General features: G+C 35.4%; 1 protein-coding gene across 2 annotated transcripts; it reads right to left on the bottom strand.

The window, feature by feature from the left end:
• Window positions 1-5,227: 5,227 nt before the first annotated feature.
• Window positions 5,228-17,234, bottom strand: LOC132113556 (cytochrome P450 4V2-like). Of its 2 annotated transcripts, XR_009425181.1 has the most exons (12): window positions 16,922-17,234; window positions 16,723-16,835; window positions 16,543-16,628; window positions 15,230-15,420; window positions 14,979-15,048; window positions 9,420-9,546; window positions 8,706-8,876; window positions 8,533-8,635; window positions 8,225-8,359; window positions 7,634-7,813; window positions 5,785-6,228; window positions 5,228-5,345 (listed from the first exon to the last, which is right to left on the bottom strand). XR_009425181.1 is itself a non-coding variant. In XM_059521375.1 (11 exons), exons 1-11 carry the CDS (start codon window positions 17,112-17,114, stop codon window positions 6,065-6,067), a joined length of 1,533 nt encoding a protein of 510 aa, XP_059377358.1. In that variant the 5' UTR covers window positions 17,115-17,234; the 3' UTR covers window positions 5,347-6,064. The 2 variants fall into 2 exon arrangements, 1 of the variants encoding a protein (XP_059377358.1); XM_059521375.1 differs by lacking the exon at window positions 5,228-5,345 and having other exon boundaries at window positions 5,347-6,228.
• Window positions 17,235-17,335: the final 101 nt, after the last annotated feature.

The raw sequence follows: 17,335 nt of genomic DNA, 5'->3' as shown, positions 1-17,335 counted from the left end.
CCTGTGCTGTAAAGTACTGTAAGAATTATGGATTTTGGGAGAACAATTTACCTACACAATAAAAAATTATAACCTATTTCTACCAGATTTAGCTTTAAAAATAGTTTTGCAGGTATAAATTACTATATTTACTGTAGATTGATTCAGTGATGGTAAAAAATGATTCTCGAATAAAACAAGTTTGTACTTCTACTGTAAAGTATACATTTTAAGTACAAATAATACCTTATCATTTCCCTTGAGATGCAGTAAGTTGCTTCCAGAAGTCTCTATATGATGCCTCACATTTGATGATATTTTATTTCTATAATAATGTTTGCTTATGATATCGGTTATGTATATTATAGGCGTTTCATTTTTAGTTAATGTCTCTTGCAGAGTGTTGTGTGTGTTACCAATGGTGTAACATACCATTACATTTAGCATAATTTCTGCTAGATTAACTTGTGACCTTTTTATCAGTTAATGCAAAATATGGTTACGATATGAACTCTTGATTTGAAATCTAAATCCTGGAATATTGTCACCATTTTTTTCTTCTTCTAAATTTCTGGAAACATCTGACCTTTACTGTTGCCAGAGCCACTCTGTGCCTATGTTTACCTATATGAACTTCCAAATGTCGTACTCACGTTCACATAATACAAATCAACCTTGACATCAAGATAATGTATAGCATATATGGCATTTTCAAAGAATTAAGAGATTATAAAACATACAGAATACAGGGATGTATGAATGGACTTACCCACCTTTATAGATATGACATTCAATAATTATGCTGTACTGCATTTCTTTCTTATATTAAATATCTTTGCTCAGTGTATTTGGCACAGCCAGGCAAACGCTGATAGCCTGAACTCAACCTAAAGGCCTCGGGTTCCGCTCATGGCAAGTAAAAATCAATGATGCAAGATCCATATTGCAGAAAAAGGCATTTGGAGGGCATTTTTCTTCTCACTGATAACATAATAAACACAGAATATGATCATGAATTAATTGATGAATGGCATCAGTGTTATGAGAGAAAATTATTTTCAGTCTATGCCAGATTGCAATTTTACACTCGGTTAGTGCAAAAGGGGATGTCTTTGCTAGATACAGTAGATAGACAGACACAGTCTGATTGATTGATTGATACATTACGTTTAGATACTTCGTCCCAAGTTTTACAGGATAGTTAGGCCTGTGTTTTTGAAATATCTTGCCTACAATTAATTCAATCATGCAAAAAAAAAGTAAATCAGGACGCTACTAACAATAACAGGACTTCTTCCAATCCTCTGGCATATTAATAGCATAGTAACATCATTTTGTTAAGGGAATGAGGTCTGTTTTAGCCTCCTGCTCTGTGTTGAAGAGGTGAGGCACTGTTGTTCAATATAGCACATAGTTAATTCGCTCCAGCTCATTAGAGCTCTTCTTCCTTAACTGTGTCAGGATGAGGGCAAACACAACTTTAGACTGCAATTTACAGTGTGTATTCAGTTAAAATATTTTTTTTATCTGTAATCTTCTTTGACAGTTCTTCACAACATGCCCTTGATGTTTTCCAATGAAAAACCAATGAGTTAGCTGAAACATCGATAAGGAACTGGGAATCTTCCAAAGCCTTGAGCTGTTGAAGAGATTGAGGGAATTCAAATATTCAGCTCATGGAGACCAGGCTCCAGAAAATCAATTTCCCTTTGCTTTCATGTTGAAGATCTGTGCAGATCCCCCACACTGATGTCCAAATTAAGGTTGAAATGGAGAGCATCCATGTTGCTCCAGGGGAATCTAAGTCCAGGTCGCCTCTGATAGCCTGACCTAAAGTCACACTTCAATTAGCTAGGGTTTGGATTACTGGCTCGATTCAGTGTCTGCGAGGGATACTGAATGAAGTGTTCCATAAACACTTCATAAAGCACATGCTTACAACTATAGAGACCTATTAATGGATTAAGATATGGATGTGCCACTTAACAAAGGCTCACTTCACTTAACAAAGGCTTACTTAAAACTATTATTACACAGTTTTGGTGCCTTAAAATATAGAAAGTGAATGATTATGACACAAGATTAAAGTGCAAATGTGGAGTATAGAATTCCGAAAATGAGTTATGCTAATTATTGACACCAGAACATCTTTCTGTTGTGTTCAAAGTATTTTAACAAATACAGTTTTCATAAGTTCAAAAAAAAAAAAATTCAATGATTAGCCCTTTGCCCTCTGCAAATGGATTGTGTGAGCAATTATGTCCACTTTTATTCCTGTTTGATTTGTCTAGGCCTCAGGTCAAGAAGTTGTTCAGAGAAGCAAGAAAGGCATGCATTTATATATTGTGCATCACATTCAAAATAGATGTAGTTCTATCTAAAATTTGTTGAACATAGAGCTATATTGATGCTGACTTATAAAATGTTTCATTATTGAATATACTTAAAAGGCTGAATTGATGCCATCCCTTCCCCAGTCTTTTACTCCTGTGACTTTAAAGACTTTCTCCACTATTAAACATAACTCAGGTTATTTCCAGAAGAAGGGATTTGACACTCTCCTTTATGTTTTAGATAGCGTTGATCTCTGCCCAGCAGACGTATGTAGAGGCGTCTGATGAGAAGTGTACTTTGAAGAATGGAACACTTAAGACGGTGTTATCTGTGGCATAATGACTGCCTTCCAGCTAAAGCAAACACGGGCACATGGTCACCTTACTGCTGCACAGTTAGTGCAGGTGGAGACCACCATATGTTTAGAAGTACAGTGAGCTCCAAAAGTCTGAGACCACGCTGAAAAGCCATGATTCTTTTCATTAAACCTTTAAGAGTAAATTTTAGGACCTTGGAACATCCGAAACAAAGAAACCGTTATGAGGTAAAATTAAATAGCTTATTTAAGATTCAGTTCTATTTTTAGATCGCTAATCAAATAATTCATTTTGTGACTATGATAATGTGATTCTTTGTAAAGACAGTCAGATGTTCTTGCTTCCATAAAAGCACCAGATACTCTTTAGATGATCTGAAATCATGCTGAAGAATATGATCATCAGGTTTAAATTCATGCAGCTCGAGTGCTGAAGGACCAAAGAGGGACAAACCAAGGACATCATTTATAAAACATACGCTCAGATTTGATCTTAATGTGTGTGTACCCTAAAATCAAGGTTCATTATCTATAAAAAATTATCTTTGATGTGGAAAAATGCTTTGCTTCATCTCAGGGTCTAAGCAGATGTTTTTCCTTATGGCAGAGAGTTGAAGTTCTGCAAGCGATTGGTATCTAAGAAATACCTGCGTCTCACATCTTCAGTTAAAGGATTTGGAAGTTGACTGGTGCTCTTTTATATGTAAATGCAATTATTTAGGGGGAGCTTACAAGACAGCGATCTGAAACCATTCAATTGTGCAAATTTGTGATTTATAAATTTCACATCTGAAAGATGGACATCAGTGTTTCTCTCTCGATCTTTAGCCTATAAAAAATATTTTTTTTTTTCTATTCAGGTGTGATCAGAGTGGTTACCATATGCTGGGCTCAATTCGGAGAGCTTGTAAGCTTGAGATTCAAGACTGTGGTCAACCTGTAAATGATTTCCTGATTTCTGAGGGAGAAGTGACAATCTAATAACACAGATGGAATGTAAACCTCTTTGAAATCACTCATCTGTAAAGTGTGCATGCACATTTTCACCGATAGTATAACCCTTCAAACTCTGTTTCATCTTTTTTAAATGTCTCCTTTTTTTTTTTTTGCCAATAATTAATTAATTAACACATTACAACACAAAAATGAATACAATTTACCCAGAATACTCATTTTTTTATCTACCAACATGTAAGATTTTCTTGATTTGTTCTCAGTACAGTTGCAATAAATGTGGGGCTTGACAGGGTCAACTGACTTTCCCATCAGTCTGACAGTGAATGGTGTCCTCTAACCAGCACTGCTCAGAGCAATACTGCCTCTCTGTGGAGGAGCCCTGCTCCTTATTACCCATCAGCCCCAAGTGAGCAGACAGGACAGGTTCAAAAAAGATGAGCAACTTCTGCTCAGAACAACAGGAGAATTCTGGTGATGGCTTGTAGAATCTGAACTGCATCAAAAGAAAAACTGTGAAGCAATGCTTAGTGAAATATATTCAGTACTGTTCATCACAGACTGATAACTGAGAAACGTACTCATGCAAATTATTATAATTAGCAAAATCTCCCCAAAAACAAATAGAATGATTTGGTTGTTGCTCATGCTCTAGATAAACAAACTAATTAAAATTATAGCCCCAATTAATATCAAAGTCACTTTCACTTTCAAAGGTATGGTATATTGAACATTTTACTACTGTATTTCTGAGCTAAATGGATCTTTTTATGAACATCACTTTGAGCTCGTGTTTTTTTTTTTTTTTTTTTTGAAGTGTTAAGTGTTTTGTTGACTGGGACAAAATACACAGAGACTTAAAATTCCCTTTTAATTAACGAAAACAATTCCACTAAATGAAAGCCCCAACATTCCACCATGATTCGATTTAAGATGTTACTTCTATTCAAACTGTGTATTTGAATAAGGTGCGGATGATATCTGGTACGTCTGAATGTGCAGACATGGTTTAGTCTGAAATACTTATGCCAAGGATTTGTTTTCATCCAGCGATTTGAGCTGACTAATAATGAGAGCCTTGAGGGCTTTAAGTGCCATTTGCTTTATTGCTTGGCATTTCTGCAACAGATCTGTGAATTTGAGAAATACTGCAACCCTGGTTGCAACTTTAAGTACTTGGTGAATCTTCTCTAATCATCTGAACTACATTACTGTACAAAAGTCTGGAGTTGGTAAGATTTATGTTCTCCAAAGTTGCATTTATTTTTTATCAAAAATACAGTAAAAACATTAATATTATGAAATGTTATTACTACTTAAAATAACTTTTTACTATTTTAATATATTTTGAAATGTAATGTATTCTTGTGATGCAAAGCTGAATTTTAAGTCTTCAGTGTCACGTGATCCTTCAGAAATCACTTTTAATATGTTGACTTGCTGCACAAGGAACATTTTTTATCACTGTCGATGAAAACCACTATTTTGTGTTATTTGAAATAGAAATCTTTAGTAATTTTTTTAATGCCTTTACTTAAAGCTTTGGTCAATTTAATGTGTACTTGCTGTAAAAAAAATTAAAATAAAAAATTATATATATATAAAATATTATTTGAAAAAATTTAAGTCTTACTAATCTCAGTTTTTTGAATGTTAGTGTATGCCTAAAACGAAAAGATCAATTCTGTTAATTCTCTTTTTTCCCCATAATTACCCCTGTTAAAGTAGGTAAATATGTGTAAGCTTAGTATTTAAGTACAAACTGAATTACTTTTGTTTATTGATCATACATTCAACAAAACAGAAACAAGCATATACAGATTCATATTGTCAGATTTATATAATATCTACACTACATATCTGTTTCAATATTATAAAGTGAAAACAATAGTGTGAAAGTGCTAAAATAGTTTTGCCTCACACTGAGTTGATTTACAGACTTGAATCTGATCTTTATATTATGATGTTCTGTGGTTAAATATAATAATCGAATGACCATGAAGCTCTATAATTTAATTTGCTAGTTTAACGGAAAATATTCTACTGTCTCTTTCTTCTCACATGATAAAAAAATTTCAACTGCAATATATATTATGTACTGTACATTTATACAGAAGTAGCTGTGTTGGGGTCATCAATAAACTGATCAGCCTATTTAGTGCAATTGAGCAGCAGGGTGTACATCATTTCTAACTTATAACTAGGTCCACATGGTTTCAGATCTCTTATGAAAATTCTGCAGGATCTGACCACATGTCATCTGCCTCCCCTTGGATGTTTGTTTATATGATATTTGGACTAATTTGATTACCGATAAGAACCTGATACTCTCAGCTCTCCTTTTACCATCATTCCAAACATTTTCCCATAAAATAGGAACAGAAAATGCAAAGAAGTTAGCAAGTTGTATTTTAATCTGCTCATAACTAGCAGCAGTCATGTGAGGACTAAAGCAACCTGAAGTTTTAGTGGTGGTCAGTGTTATTTGGTTCTTCTTTGTAGTTTAATCCAAATGCCTTTCTCGGGACGCAGAATGAGTTCCCCAAGAGGCCGCAGTTCCTCACGGCTCTGACATGCCTCTACGTCAAAGTGACGCAAGATTGTAGCAAGAACTACCTTCTCCTCCATCATGGCGAAGCGCTGGCCTGGAGCCACACATGCACAGACAAAGAGAAAGTGGGAAACAGAGAATAAGGTCTCAGAATGGCAACAAGACTAAGAGATGGGGAAGTTCATGGAGTACATTTCAAAATGCTCTTATTTGGAGCTTTCATTCCTGGAAGGCACTGGAGATGAGCCGAGTGCTGAAATAATAAATCTTCAAAGCTATACGGCTCTCGTTCAGTTTTGTTAGAAGCTTCTTCTAGTGTGTGGCCAGCGACCTGAACCTGCGAGCACCACTCGCTGTGAAACAATCTGTTTTATTCGGAGGTGGGACAGAGGCCCAAAGGGAAGATAAGCACACTGCATCTCTCTTTTAACTATCCATGCTAATTATACGAATTAACTCATGAGTATAAATATAAAAGAAAGTGAATCTTCACTATTGATGTAAGTTTTGTTTTGTAACTTCTTTAACTTGAGCACTGTGTGTGAGATGCAGCAAAATACATGAGCTCAACATTCAAACACGTCCATCTAGTGTGTTCGTATAGAAAAACAATGAACAAGTAGTACAATAGAATGGATGGATACATTCTGTGTGTCCAATCCTAGAACCATAGGGCCAACATCCTGCAGGTTTAAGCTCCAACCAGATCAAAACCTCTTTCCTAGAAGTTTCTAGCAGAGATGGTCTTATTATTAGGAGATACAGGGGTCTGTATTAATGTTCACTTACAAAATGGCTTGTTTCCCCCCACTGTAAACTCTAACAATAGTTCAATCCAAAACTATTATTTAATGACAAACAGGTCGATTCATTAAATGATAAGCTGTTTCCTCAAAAAAAAATGCGTTTATTCTATGTAGTGAAACTTCTCCATTGAGATCCATTTAAAAAACTCACTCTTTGTTGGCTAAAGGTTGCAACACCTTCCAGTGGCATGGTTTCTAGTAAGTCTGAAAACAATGATTAGCTGGTTCAGGTGTGTTTAATTAGGGTAGGAGCTAAACTCTGCAGGACAGTGGCCATCAAGGAACACCCCTGACTTACAAGTTCTGAGGATATCATATGACAAGGGTTGGAAACCAAGAACTGGTTCCATTAAAAAAAAAAAAAAAAACACTACCAGAACTGAATCACGCTACTCTTATCTTCAATGGGAAACAGGCACAACGTGCAGTCTGATTACAGAACAAATGACTTTAAGGAGCCGTTTCAGTTTAGTGAATTAAACACATCAAGTGCAGCCAGTATACTTCAATTCCCAATCAAACGTCTCTAGTGAGTCGGTTCTTTTTAGTGAAACAAACACATAGCACACAACCAGTACCTAAACAGAAATGTGTTCCTTTCCATATAATTAATATTATACTGGATAGAATTCAGCATTATAATTTCTATTGCAAGTCACTTTTATACTAAAATCTTTTTGTTCTTTTTCTTACCGATGCAGTTTCTTGGCCCTGCAGAGAAAGGGATGTACGCATATGGATGCCTCCCTTTGCTGTTCTCTGGCAGAAACCTTTCCGGTCGAAAGTCCTCAGGTTCTGGAAAGTAGCGCGGGTCCCGGTGAAGAGCATATGGTATGATAACAGCATTCACTCCTTTTGGGACCTTGAACCCATCTGCAACAGAGCAACACGACAATAGCAGTGTTTCAATTACGTTATACAGTACATTTCATAGAGTTTGAATAAACAGGATTCAGCACACGGCAAACTATACCACTGTGTAGGAGACAGAACAAAGCTTTAATAAATAATTGATAAACAGATGCATTTATTGCATTTTGCAACACTTTCCATCCTAAAAAGTTACTGTTTTCCATCCAGCTGCTTTGGCGTGAATAAAAAAACTTTGTTCTGAGTAGAAATAAACACTCAGGTTGCTTCATATTTGCAAACGGGAGATGGAAATAGAAGCTCTGACATCTGCTGTTATGCTGAGGTGCAGATAATAATGAGAGTGGCATCAAAAAGTGCAGATCTTTGATCTCGTAGCACTGTTTGGCAAGGTGACAAACTGCTGCCACCTACTGATCTGACAGGTCTCGCAGATGCTGCGTGCAAACAGAGGCACGGAGGGGAAGATCCGCAGACTCTCCTTAATGACACACTCCAGGTAGCGCAGCTTTTTCAGGTCCTCAACCCCCACGTGGCGGTCTGACGAACCTGCCAATCAGAATGCAGGAGGAGACGCAGCTGAACTCTACAGTAAATGAGGCAGTTAGAAAACATTCAAAAGCATCTAGATGCTTTCTTGACTAGTGAGCAGAACTAAACAGAACAAATTGTTTTATTAAGAACAAATTGTAGGCATTACGCTCAATGAAAGACTTATTTACCGAACACTTCCTGTAGTTCTACCTGCACTGCCTTCAGGACCTCAGGATGGGAGCCAATCAGATGTAAAGCCCAGTTCATTGAAGCTGCAGTGGTATCATGACCCTGTCAAAGAGAATGGTTCTTCAAACAATGTTCTGTCTTTGACAGTTTCCTTTGGCAGTTTTATTTGTACCTCAAACATGAAGGTGTCCACTTCCTCCTGAATGTCCTCATGGTTCAAATTCTTTCCATCCTCATAAGTAGTTTTTAACAGCATATCTAGGAAGGCCTGTCTTTTCCTCGGGCCCTGGTCAGAATCACTGGTAGGTTCAGAGCTCATAAACTTCGATCTCTCCTTAATTACCTTAAGGAAAACACAGAAAATTCTGTAAGAATGATCTGGAGGCTTTTATTTGATGGCCATCTGTCTGCCAGACAATGGCCATCAAGTGTGTGCCATACAGAACATAAATAAATCACGTAATTTTCCTGAAGCAAACTTATCTTGACGCTACATCGTGTGTTAATGTTAAATAATCATTTTCAATTACTTTTTTCAATTTAAACAAAGAAAATATAAATAGTAAATGAAAATCCTGCCAAGTAAAATCATTTACATTCTAAGATTACTAAAACTAAACTCAAACATAAAATAAAATGAAGCTAAATGGGTTCTAAAATAGCAAAAAAAGTATATAAAAATGACAAAAGCACATAACACAATTACTAAAACTAAAATTAATACAGAAAATATAAAAATAAAAGCTGATTAAAAATATTAATAAATTCTGCAATAGTGTAGGGTTAATTCGGGATAATTGAATTATTTTTTCCTAGTCATCTCAAAGGCAAAAAGTGTCCCAATTTACTTGAATCCACCCTGTAAATAATAATGCTGATCACTCACACTTGCAGTGAAGGAGTGAAGAATTCTCAATCTTCTGGAATGTTCTTTGCCTTCCTTTAACTTGCTGTAGATCCAGTCTGGCCACAGCCATGGTGCTCTCTGCCTCTTGGTGATGATGTCACTCATTCTGCAGGAAGAATATGAACACTGTCAGAGAGGGGAGGCGGTCAAGATGGCGGCTAGGTAGGAGGTGTTTCCGAGGTGTCGTCGGGAAAGTTTTAGGTTGGATGATATTACAACCAAAATAGTGAACATATTGTATATGAATGAACAAATATAAGAGATTGGCAATTAATCTCTCACTTTGAGGCGAATTTATGGGCAGAAGAAAACATAAAAAAGCTCCAGTTGCTACCATGTTAGTGCCTGAGCATGAGTCAAGGATGGATGTCCAAAATACATGTGAAGTTACCCTGGATGCTAACGTTACCTTTTCATCAGAGAACAAAAACGAATCGAAGGTGGAAGAGACACCGAACAAATGGTTTGACTCTCAACCAAAACTTTGTGATATCCTTGCTGCTCCTCTTCCCGACACCCCCATTAAGCCAAATTTGAAAAAGTCTAAGCGCGAGCACAATGAGCGTTATGATACGTCCGCTGAAATTTTGGCGGCTATTCGCGAGTTTCGCGATGAGATGTCCCAAAAAATTTCAACAATTGACAAGACAACCGCCGTTACTGCAAAGCAGATTGAAAGTTTGTCTTCGACCGTACATCAGCTTGTTACTGAGGTGACTACTCACAAGGAGACGCTGAAAGTCGTGTCTGCTGAGATCCAGGATCTTATTAAAAAGGTGAGCACAACTTTGAAAGAAGAGGTTGGAGATTGCAAGCGGTACAGTTGGAGGTGGACACTGAAGTTGCATGGGATGCAGGAGAAAGATGGAGAGGATACCCGACGTGTTGCACTCAATATCCTTGGCAAGGTGGTACCTGGCATCAGTGAGAGGGTGGAGGATGCTGTAGATATCGCCCATCGTCTCGGCCCGCGAAGAAATTATGGTACACACAGATCCATTATTATACTATTTGCTCTTAGTCGTTACCGGGATGCTGTCTGGCAAGCTGCCAGAGATTGTAAATTCCTCCGCGACAACAAGCTGCGTCTCACTGAGGCTTTATCCCCAGAGGACAGGATGGCAAGAGAAAAACTTTGGCCCTTAGTCAAGAAAGCCCGAGATGAAGGGAAAAAGGCTTCTTTCCGTGGATCGTTTGCTCTGATTGACGCGAAGAGATTTGACTTCGCCAATGTGAAGTAGTAGCATTGCATTCTCCCATTTTTCCGGTTTGATGTGAAATTCAGCTATTGTATTTTAGCTGGTCACGCTGGTAAATTAATGCCTCATATTCAGTCAAACTGATTTATTAATGTTTCAATCTTCAATATTCATTTCTATATGTGACTTGTTAAGTCTTGTTTTGATTTTTGGTAGCACTAATTAATATTTTTGCCCAATTTGCCAGTTCATTTGGCATGAGAAGTGATTATCTAGGTTCAAGATGAGTCATTCTGTTTGTTCTATGACCTCAGTGGGTTGTTTATCATTCCTTCCTTTAAAGTAAAGTTTCCGTACAGTTTCTTCAGTCGTTGGTACATCTTTTTTTTTTCTTTTTTCTACTAGCCATGGATTTCAAGTTTAGTTCATTTTCTGTTATGTCCTTAAATGTTAGAGGTATGCGGGATGTGGTAAAGAGGAAAGCAATTTTTTTATTTTGTAAAAGCTGTGAAACTGATTTAATTTTTCTTCAGGAAACACACTCGTGTGAATCAGATGTTAAATTCTGGAAGAATCAATGGGGAAATGTTATCTTTGGTAGCCATGGTACTAATCACTCAGCTGGGGTTTCAATTCTTTTGCACAAATTTAAGGGGCAAATTCTGGAGGTATTAAATTCAAATGAAGGTAGATGGATTATTGTTACGTTAAAACAAGATAATTAAACTTTTATTATTTGCAATTTATATGGCTGCAACTCCCTCTCTGCTAACAAAATTTTATTTTCTCAAATTACTTGTAAATTGACTGAATTGCTGAGTAAATACCCTGGCTCCTTTCTAATTTTAGGCGGTGACTTTAATGAGTGTTTAGATAACACACTGGACAGATTTCCTCCTAGAATCAATGAAGGTCTCAATATTAATAATAATTCTAATAATATTTTATCAATATGTTCCTCTCTCTCCCTCACAGATCCTTGGCGTTTTTTTCATCCTGACATAAAGGACTTTACTTGGTCAAATAGTAAAATGTCTCTAAAATCTAGAATTGATTTCTTTTTAGTTTCATCATCAGCCCTGCAATTTGTTAAAAGTGTATCCCATTCCTTCGCTCCCCTTTCTGATCACAAGCAAATCATTTTAAAATTAGGTTGTAATGATGAAAGTCAGAAGTCACGTGGTTACTGGAAGTTTAATAACTGTCTTTTAAATGATCATATCTTCAATGACAATATAAAAAAATTAATTAACTCTATGTTCTCTGATAAAATTAATGAATCCAGAGCCAATTGGGAATTTCGATGGGTAATTTATCTCAGGAAGAGGAGTTAGAATTAAGGCAATTACATCTACAAATTAATCAAGCATATATAGATATTGCTAAAAGTGCCTTTGTTAGGTCCAGGGCTAGATGGCTGGAAGAAGGAGAGATGAATTCTAGTTATTTTTTCGCTTTAGAGAAGAGGAACTGCAAACGAAATTCTCTGACTGTTCTTAATATTAATGTAGTCAACTGTATAGATCCTAATTTGATATCTAATTTTGTCACAGCCTTCTATAAAAACATGTACACATCTGTGTTTGATAAACACAATTGCGATAATTTTATAAAGAAAGTGCAAGCTCATGTTCCAGTTATTGATCCTGACTTTAAAGCCTTATGTGACTCTGATTTGACTATTGAAGAAATTCGGATAGCACTTCACTCAATGAAGAGAGGAAAATCTCCAGGGAGTGATGGATTAACTGTTGAGTTTTATATAAATTTTTGGGAGTTAATCAAACATCCGTTGCTTTTTATGTACAAAGAATGTATTGATTTAAAAGAAATGACGGCATCAATGAAACAAGGCATTATCTCCCTTGTTCCCAAACCAGACAAGGACACTCTTTTAATAGATAATTGGCGTCCAATTACACTCCTGACTATTGATTATAAAATTTTAGCCTTGGTTTTTGCTAATAGACTAAAGGTAAAACTTAATCAGTTGATCGCAGAGACACAATCAGGATCTTTAAAAGATAGGCATATCTGTAACAATATAAGACTTATTTTAGATCTTTTGGACTATACAGATTTTATACACTCTAAAGCTGTAATTCTTTTCTTAGATTTTTATAAAGCGTTTGACACCCTTGAGCATGAATTTCTTTTGCAGACTCTCAAGTTATTTGGTTTTGGTGACTTTTTTGTTAATATAATTGAAATGTTTTATAAAGATATTAGCAGCTCTGTCTTAATAAACTTTAACACTTCTAAGAGATTTTTCATTACCCGCGGTGTCAGACAGGGCTGTCCAATCTCCCCTTTTTTGTTTATTTTAGTTACAGAATTTTTATCATTAAGTATTATCCATGAAAAAAGCTTGGAAGGTATATCCATCTTTGATAGAGAAATTAAAATCTCGCAGTTGGCTGATGACACGACTCTTTTTTTGGAAGATAAGAGTCAATTAACAAAGGCTATAAATGTAATTGAGCAGTTTTCGTGTGCTTCTGGATTGAAACTGAATATGTCCAAGTGTGAGATAATGACACTCTATGAAAGTGATTATTCTTCAATTGATGGTATCTCTGTAAAAGAGACTGTAAGGTATCTTGGTATTTATTTAACAAAAAATTTAGCAGCTCGACAACAGCTAAATTTTTCTGGACGGGTCAAAAAAACCAAAAACATCTTTAATCTTTGGCTCCAAAGAGACCTTTCCCTTTATGGGAGAGTTCTTCTGTCAAAAGCAGAAGGGTTATCTCGTTTTGTATATCCTTCGCTTTCTCTTTTTGTTAATGACTCTACTGCTAAAGGACTTAACACAATTTTTCTAGACTTCATATGGAAAAACAAACCTCACAAGCTAAAAAAAAACAGTTCTTTCAAATTGTCGAAAAAAAGGTGGACTTGAAGTGTTAGATTTTAGTGATACAGTGAATACTTTTCGTATAAATTGGATCAAAAAATGCTTAACAAATCCTAATTCTATATGGTTTTTTTATCCCGAATTATATATTTACCAAAATTGGGGGCCTTCCCTTTATTTTGAAATGTAATTACTTGCCAGACAGATTGCCAGTAGCACTTTCTAAATTTCATCAGCAGGCCCTTCTTGCTTGGAAGTTATGCTACACCCACAATTTTTCACCTCATAAAACCTTTCTATGGAACAACTCAAATATAAGAATTAAGAATAAATCTGTTTTTCTCTCTTCTTGGTTTAACAGAAATATAATTGGAATTCTCTCAATTTTTGATAAATCTGGTAATTTTTTATCTTATGAAGAATTTATGTCTATTCATAATTTCCCTTTACCATTTAAAGAATATAATGCAGTGCTTAAAGCAATTCCTTCTGGTCTAAGTCAACTTGTTAAATGTCATCTAAGCTTTAATAAGAGTATCACCAAAGAACCTGATTTGATTTTAGATGGTATAAGTATACTTAGTAAGAAATGTAATAATAAGCATATTCGACATATCTTTCAGAGTAAAAAATATAATGTTGCTAAAGGAAAATTTTATTGGGCCTCTTTTATTGAACATATAGACTGGAAGGAAGCCTGGATGTTACCTCATAAGTATTGTATTTCAAATAAAACTAAGGAAGTTCATTTTAAGATCTTACATAAAATATACCCAGTGAATGATACTGTTGCAAAATATATGAATGTTGACAATTCTTGTTCATTTTGTGGGAATGAGGATGAAACACTGATTCATTTATTTTTCCAATGTGAAAAAACGAGTAGCTTCTGGAATAGGTTATATCTTCATATTGGCAAGCACCTTGATTCTTCCAAATCCTTTCAATTAAAGGATATAATATGTTACTATAAAGAAGATAAAGCTAGCACTTCAATTAATTATATTGTTAATTTTTTTTTATTTTGTTTGGGAAGTTTTTTATTCACAAGCAAAAATTCTCTAAATCGCAGCCTACTTTTCCTCATTTTTTAATTGAAATTGATGCATGTCTGAAGTCTCTAAGGTTAATTAAAAACAAGAAAAGTGACAGATTCCTGAAATATTATGACGATATTTTTGGTATTACCACTGATGCATAATGTTTCCTCTATGTATCCCTTATTATTATTATTTTTTTTTATATATATGTATTTTATTAGATTTGGTTTATATATGTGAAGCTTTACATATACTTGATATAATTTAATTCCTGTAGATGTTCTATTTGTTCTGTTCTTTATATGTCCTTGTTATCTAATGCATATTCAATAAAAAAAAAAAAAAAAGGAGAAAAAAAAAAAAAAAAACACTGTCAGAGAGAACAACATATCTCTATTTATTAGAAAGAACATGTGCTCTACCACTGGAGTGCACTACTTACTTATAGACACTTTGGACATACTCAGATTCAGAATTACTCTGGGCATAGATCTTCTTTCCCATTGCAGTTTCTGTTGCAAACAAACACATCCCATGTATCATCAATAGCTATTATAACTAAACAATAAGCATAAGGTCTTTTACACCAGTATCCATATAGCATATAAAATAAGCATATTTATATAAAAACAGCAAAAGCCCATATTGTGCTTTCACACTATACAGTTTATAGAAAGATCGAATGTACTTTACCACATATGATGTCCAAAGCACATAATGTAATGTAGCTAAAGCAGTTGAATGGCTCTCCGTCTATGTGCTTCTCCATCCTTTGAATCAAAATATCCGTTTGTTCATTCATCACCTCTAGGAAGTCAGAGAGGATGGAGAAGTGGAAGGTTGGAGTCAGCATTTTACGTCGGTTACGCCACTTTTCCCCTGTGCTGTTGGGAAGAGTCAAGTCTGTGACCTCAACATAGCTTCACTACTATAAATTGAACATGGAGATAATTTTATATTAAATGTCAGTGTTTCTGGACTCTGCTGCATTTGGACAGATGGCCAATGGCCCTGTGTCCAGCGTGGCTGATTATAAACTACTGTGCTTTTGATAGAGTTTGTTTGCAGTGCTTGATGCAAGCTGCTTTTGAATATGAGATGAGATCTGCCAGTTTGGCAGGTGGTCCTCTACCGTATGTGAAACAAAGTTTAGTTTGACTTTAAAATGTTATGACCTTTGAAAGACAGGATTGCAGCAGGATTTTTTTTAAGATAACAGATAGATATAAAACAGCAGTTCTCTTAAAATTTGTTAAATATCGAGTGTGTAATTATTTCTATCATTACCAGTTGCAAATATAACAATGATTTTAAACAGGTACAATGATTATTCTTCTGGACACTTTGAAAAAAAAAATAGGGTAAAACAATAAACCTTTAACATTAATACTGCTCATACATATAAGCATGCATATAACAATAATAACAGGAACGTTTTTTACATTTGTTATTCACGTTATATAATTTTTTAATTAAATGTAAAAATTAATTTTTTTTAATATATATTTTTTGGTGGTTTTTGAAACTCAAACACAATTGTGCTGATATGCAAGATGCAAATTCAAACTGATTTATGAACTAAATTGACATTTAGTCTGCCTAAGTACTGTACAGTACTTCAATGTAAAAACCCTCAGAAAGTAACGAAATAAGAAAATTAAGATATATTTTAAATAATATATTTAATTCCCATTTTGGGTTTATGCACCTGCCCCTAACCATGATTAACTCCCCTCATCCCCCAAACTCATTCCATTGGTTTAGCCACTGTTGCTGTGTCATGATGCTCAAATAAACAAAGTCAGTGTTTACACATGTTGGATATTAGTCTACAAATGAATGGCTTACTTACAGTTTGTCTTATATCAAACTATAAACTATTTTACTGAATTTACCCTATACTTCAACATAATACTTCTACAAATCATGCATTATGTTAACAGTGTGCATTACAACAGACTGTAAACAGACTGATTTCACAAAAACTGGTGGTAAAGCCACCGTACCTGGTGAGCAGGCCTGTGCCGAGCCAGGGGTGCAGGAACCTGTATGAGTATGACTTGTCAAGGTGTCTAGAATTACTGAGGACCACCTGATGGGAAAACAGAGGTTTGAGAATGAACTGGCAACTGTGAGGAAAATTATACAGAAGTAAATGGAAAGGATAAAATTTCAGTAACAGGCACCTCAATATTCTCTGCGTGATACAAGATCAGAAAGGGGACTGGACCCACCCAGACCTTTACTAGAGGAAGGTGTCTGTTTTCATTTGTGCCTTCAATAATCTGGTTGAAAAAATCTTCAATAGAAACACACTTTTAGAATTTTGCAGTGTTAAATGATCATTTTTAATTGATGCTAGTTTAAAAGAACACAGTCTCTTACCGCCTGCATTGGTTTTAAACTGTAGTGCATTACCAATGATTGGATAAGCGCCCGGCATTCCTGGAATTGGTCTCATTTCGTTCCATTTTCCTATATAATTTTTAAGTGGATGATATGTAGTAGATGCTAAAAGAAGTAAAAGAATGGCTATGAATATAATCCCCAAGATGTATAATCCAAAAAGGACACCCATTTCATTTGAATGAAGCTGGCCGCAGCTAATACACTGAGAGAAGTGCACAGGCTGCTTCACCGTGAACTTCAGACTTAACTGTTTCGTTTGCTTATCGCAAACAGAGAGCGAAAAACACCCTAGGCTGATTTAACAGATAGCTTTATGATACATAACTGGGACGCATGCAGGTTATGTGCCTCTCACTAAAACATTAACACACAGCAGTGGTAATGCAGCAA

This window comes from Carassius carassius, chromosome 33, assembly GCF_963082965.1.
Source record: "Carassius carassius chromosome 33, fCarCar2.1, whole genome shotgun sequence".
In the NCBI taxonomy this organism is placed as follows: Eukaryota; Metazoa; Chordata; class Actinopteri; order Cypriniformes; family Cyprinidae; genus Carassius; species Carassius carassius.
Note: the sequence above shows the minus strand (reverse complement) of the source record. Positions and strands in the feature narration are given on the sequence as shown.

Coding starts and splice junctions, on each gene's coding strand:
- LOC132113556 (XM_059521375.1), bottom strand. CDS start 17,114: ATGGGTGTCCTTTTTGGATTATACATCTTGGGGATTATATTCATAGCC. Junction 15,421..16,542: donor GGCACAGGCCTGCTCACCAG/GTACGGTGGCTT, acceptor TCTTCCCAACAG/CACAGGGGAAAAGTGGCGTA. Junction 6,229..7,633: donor AGGGCCAAGAAACTGCATCG/GTAAGAAAAAGA, acceptor GTGTGGCTCCAG/GCCAGCGCTTCGCCATGATG.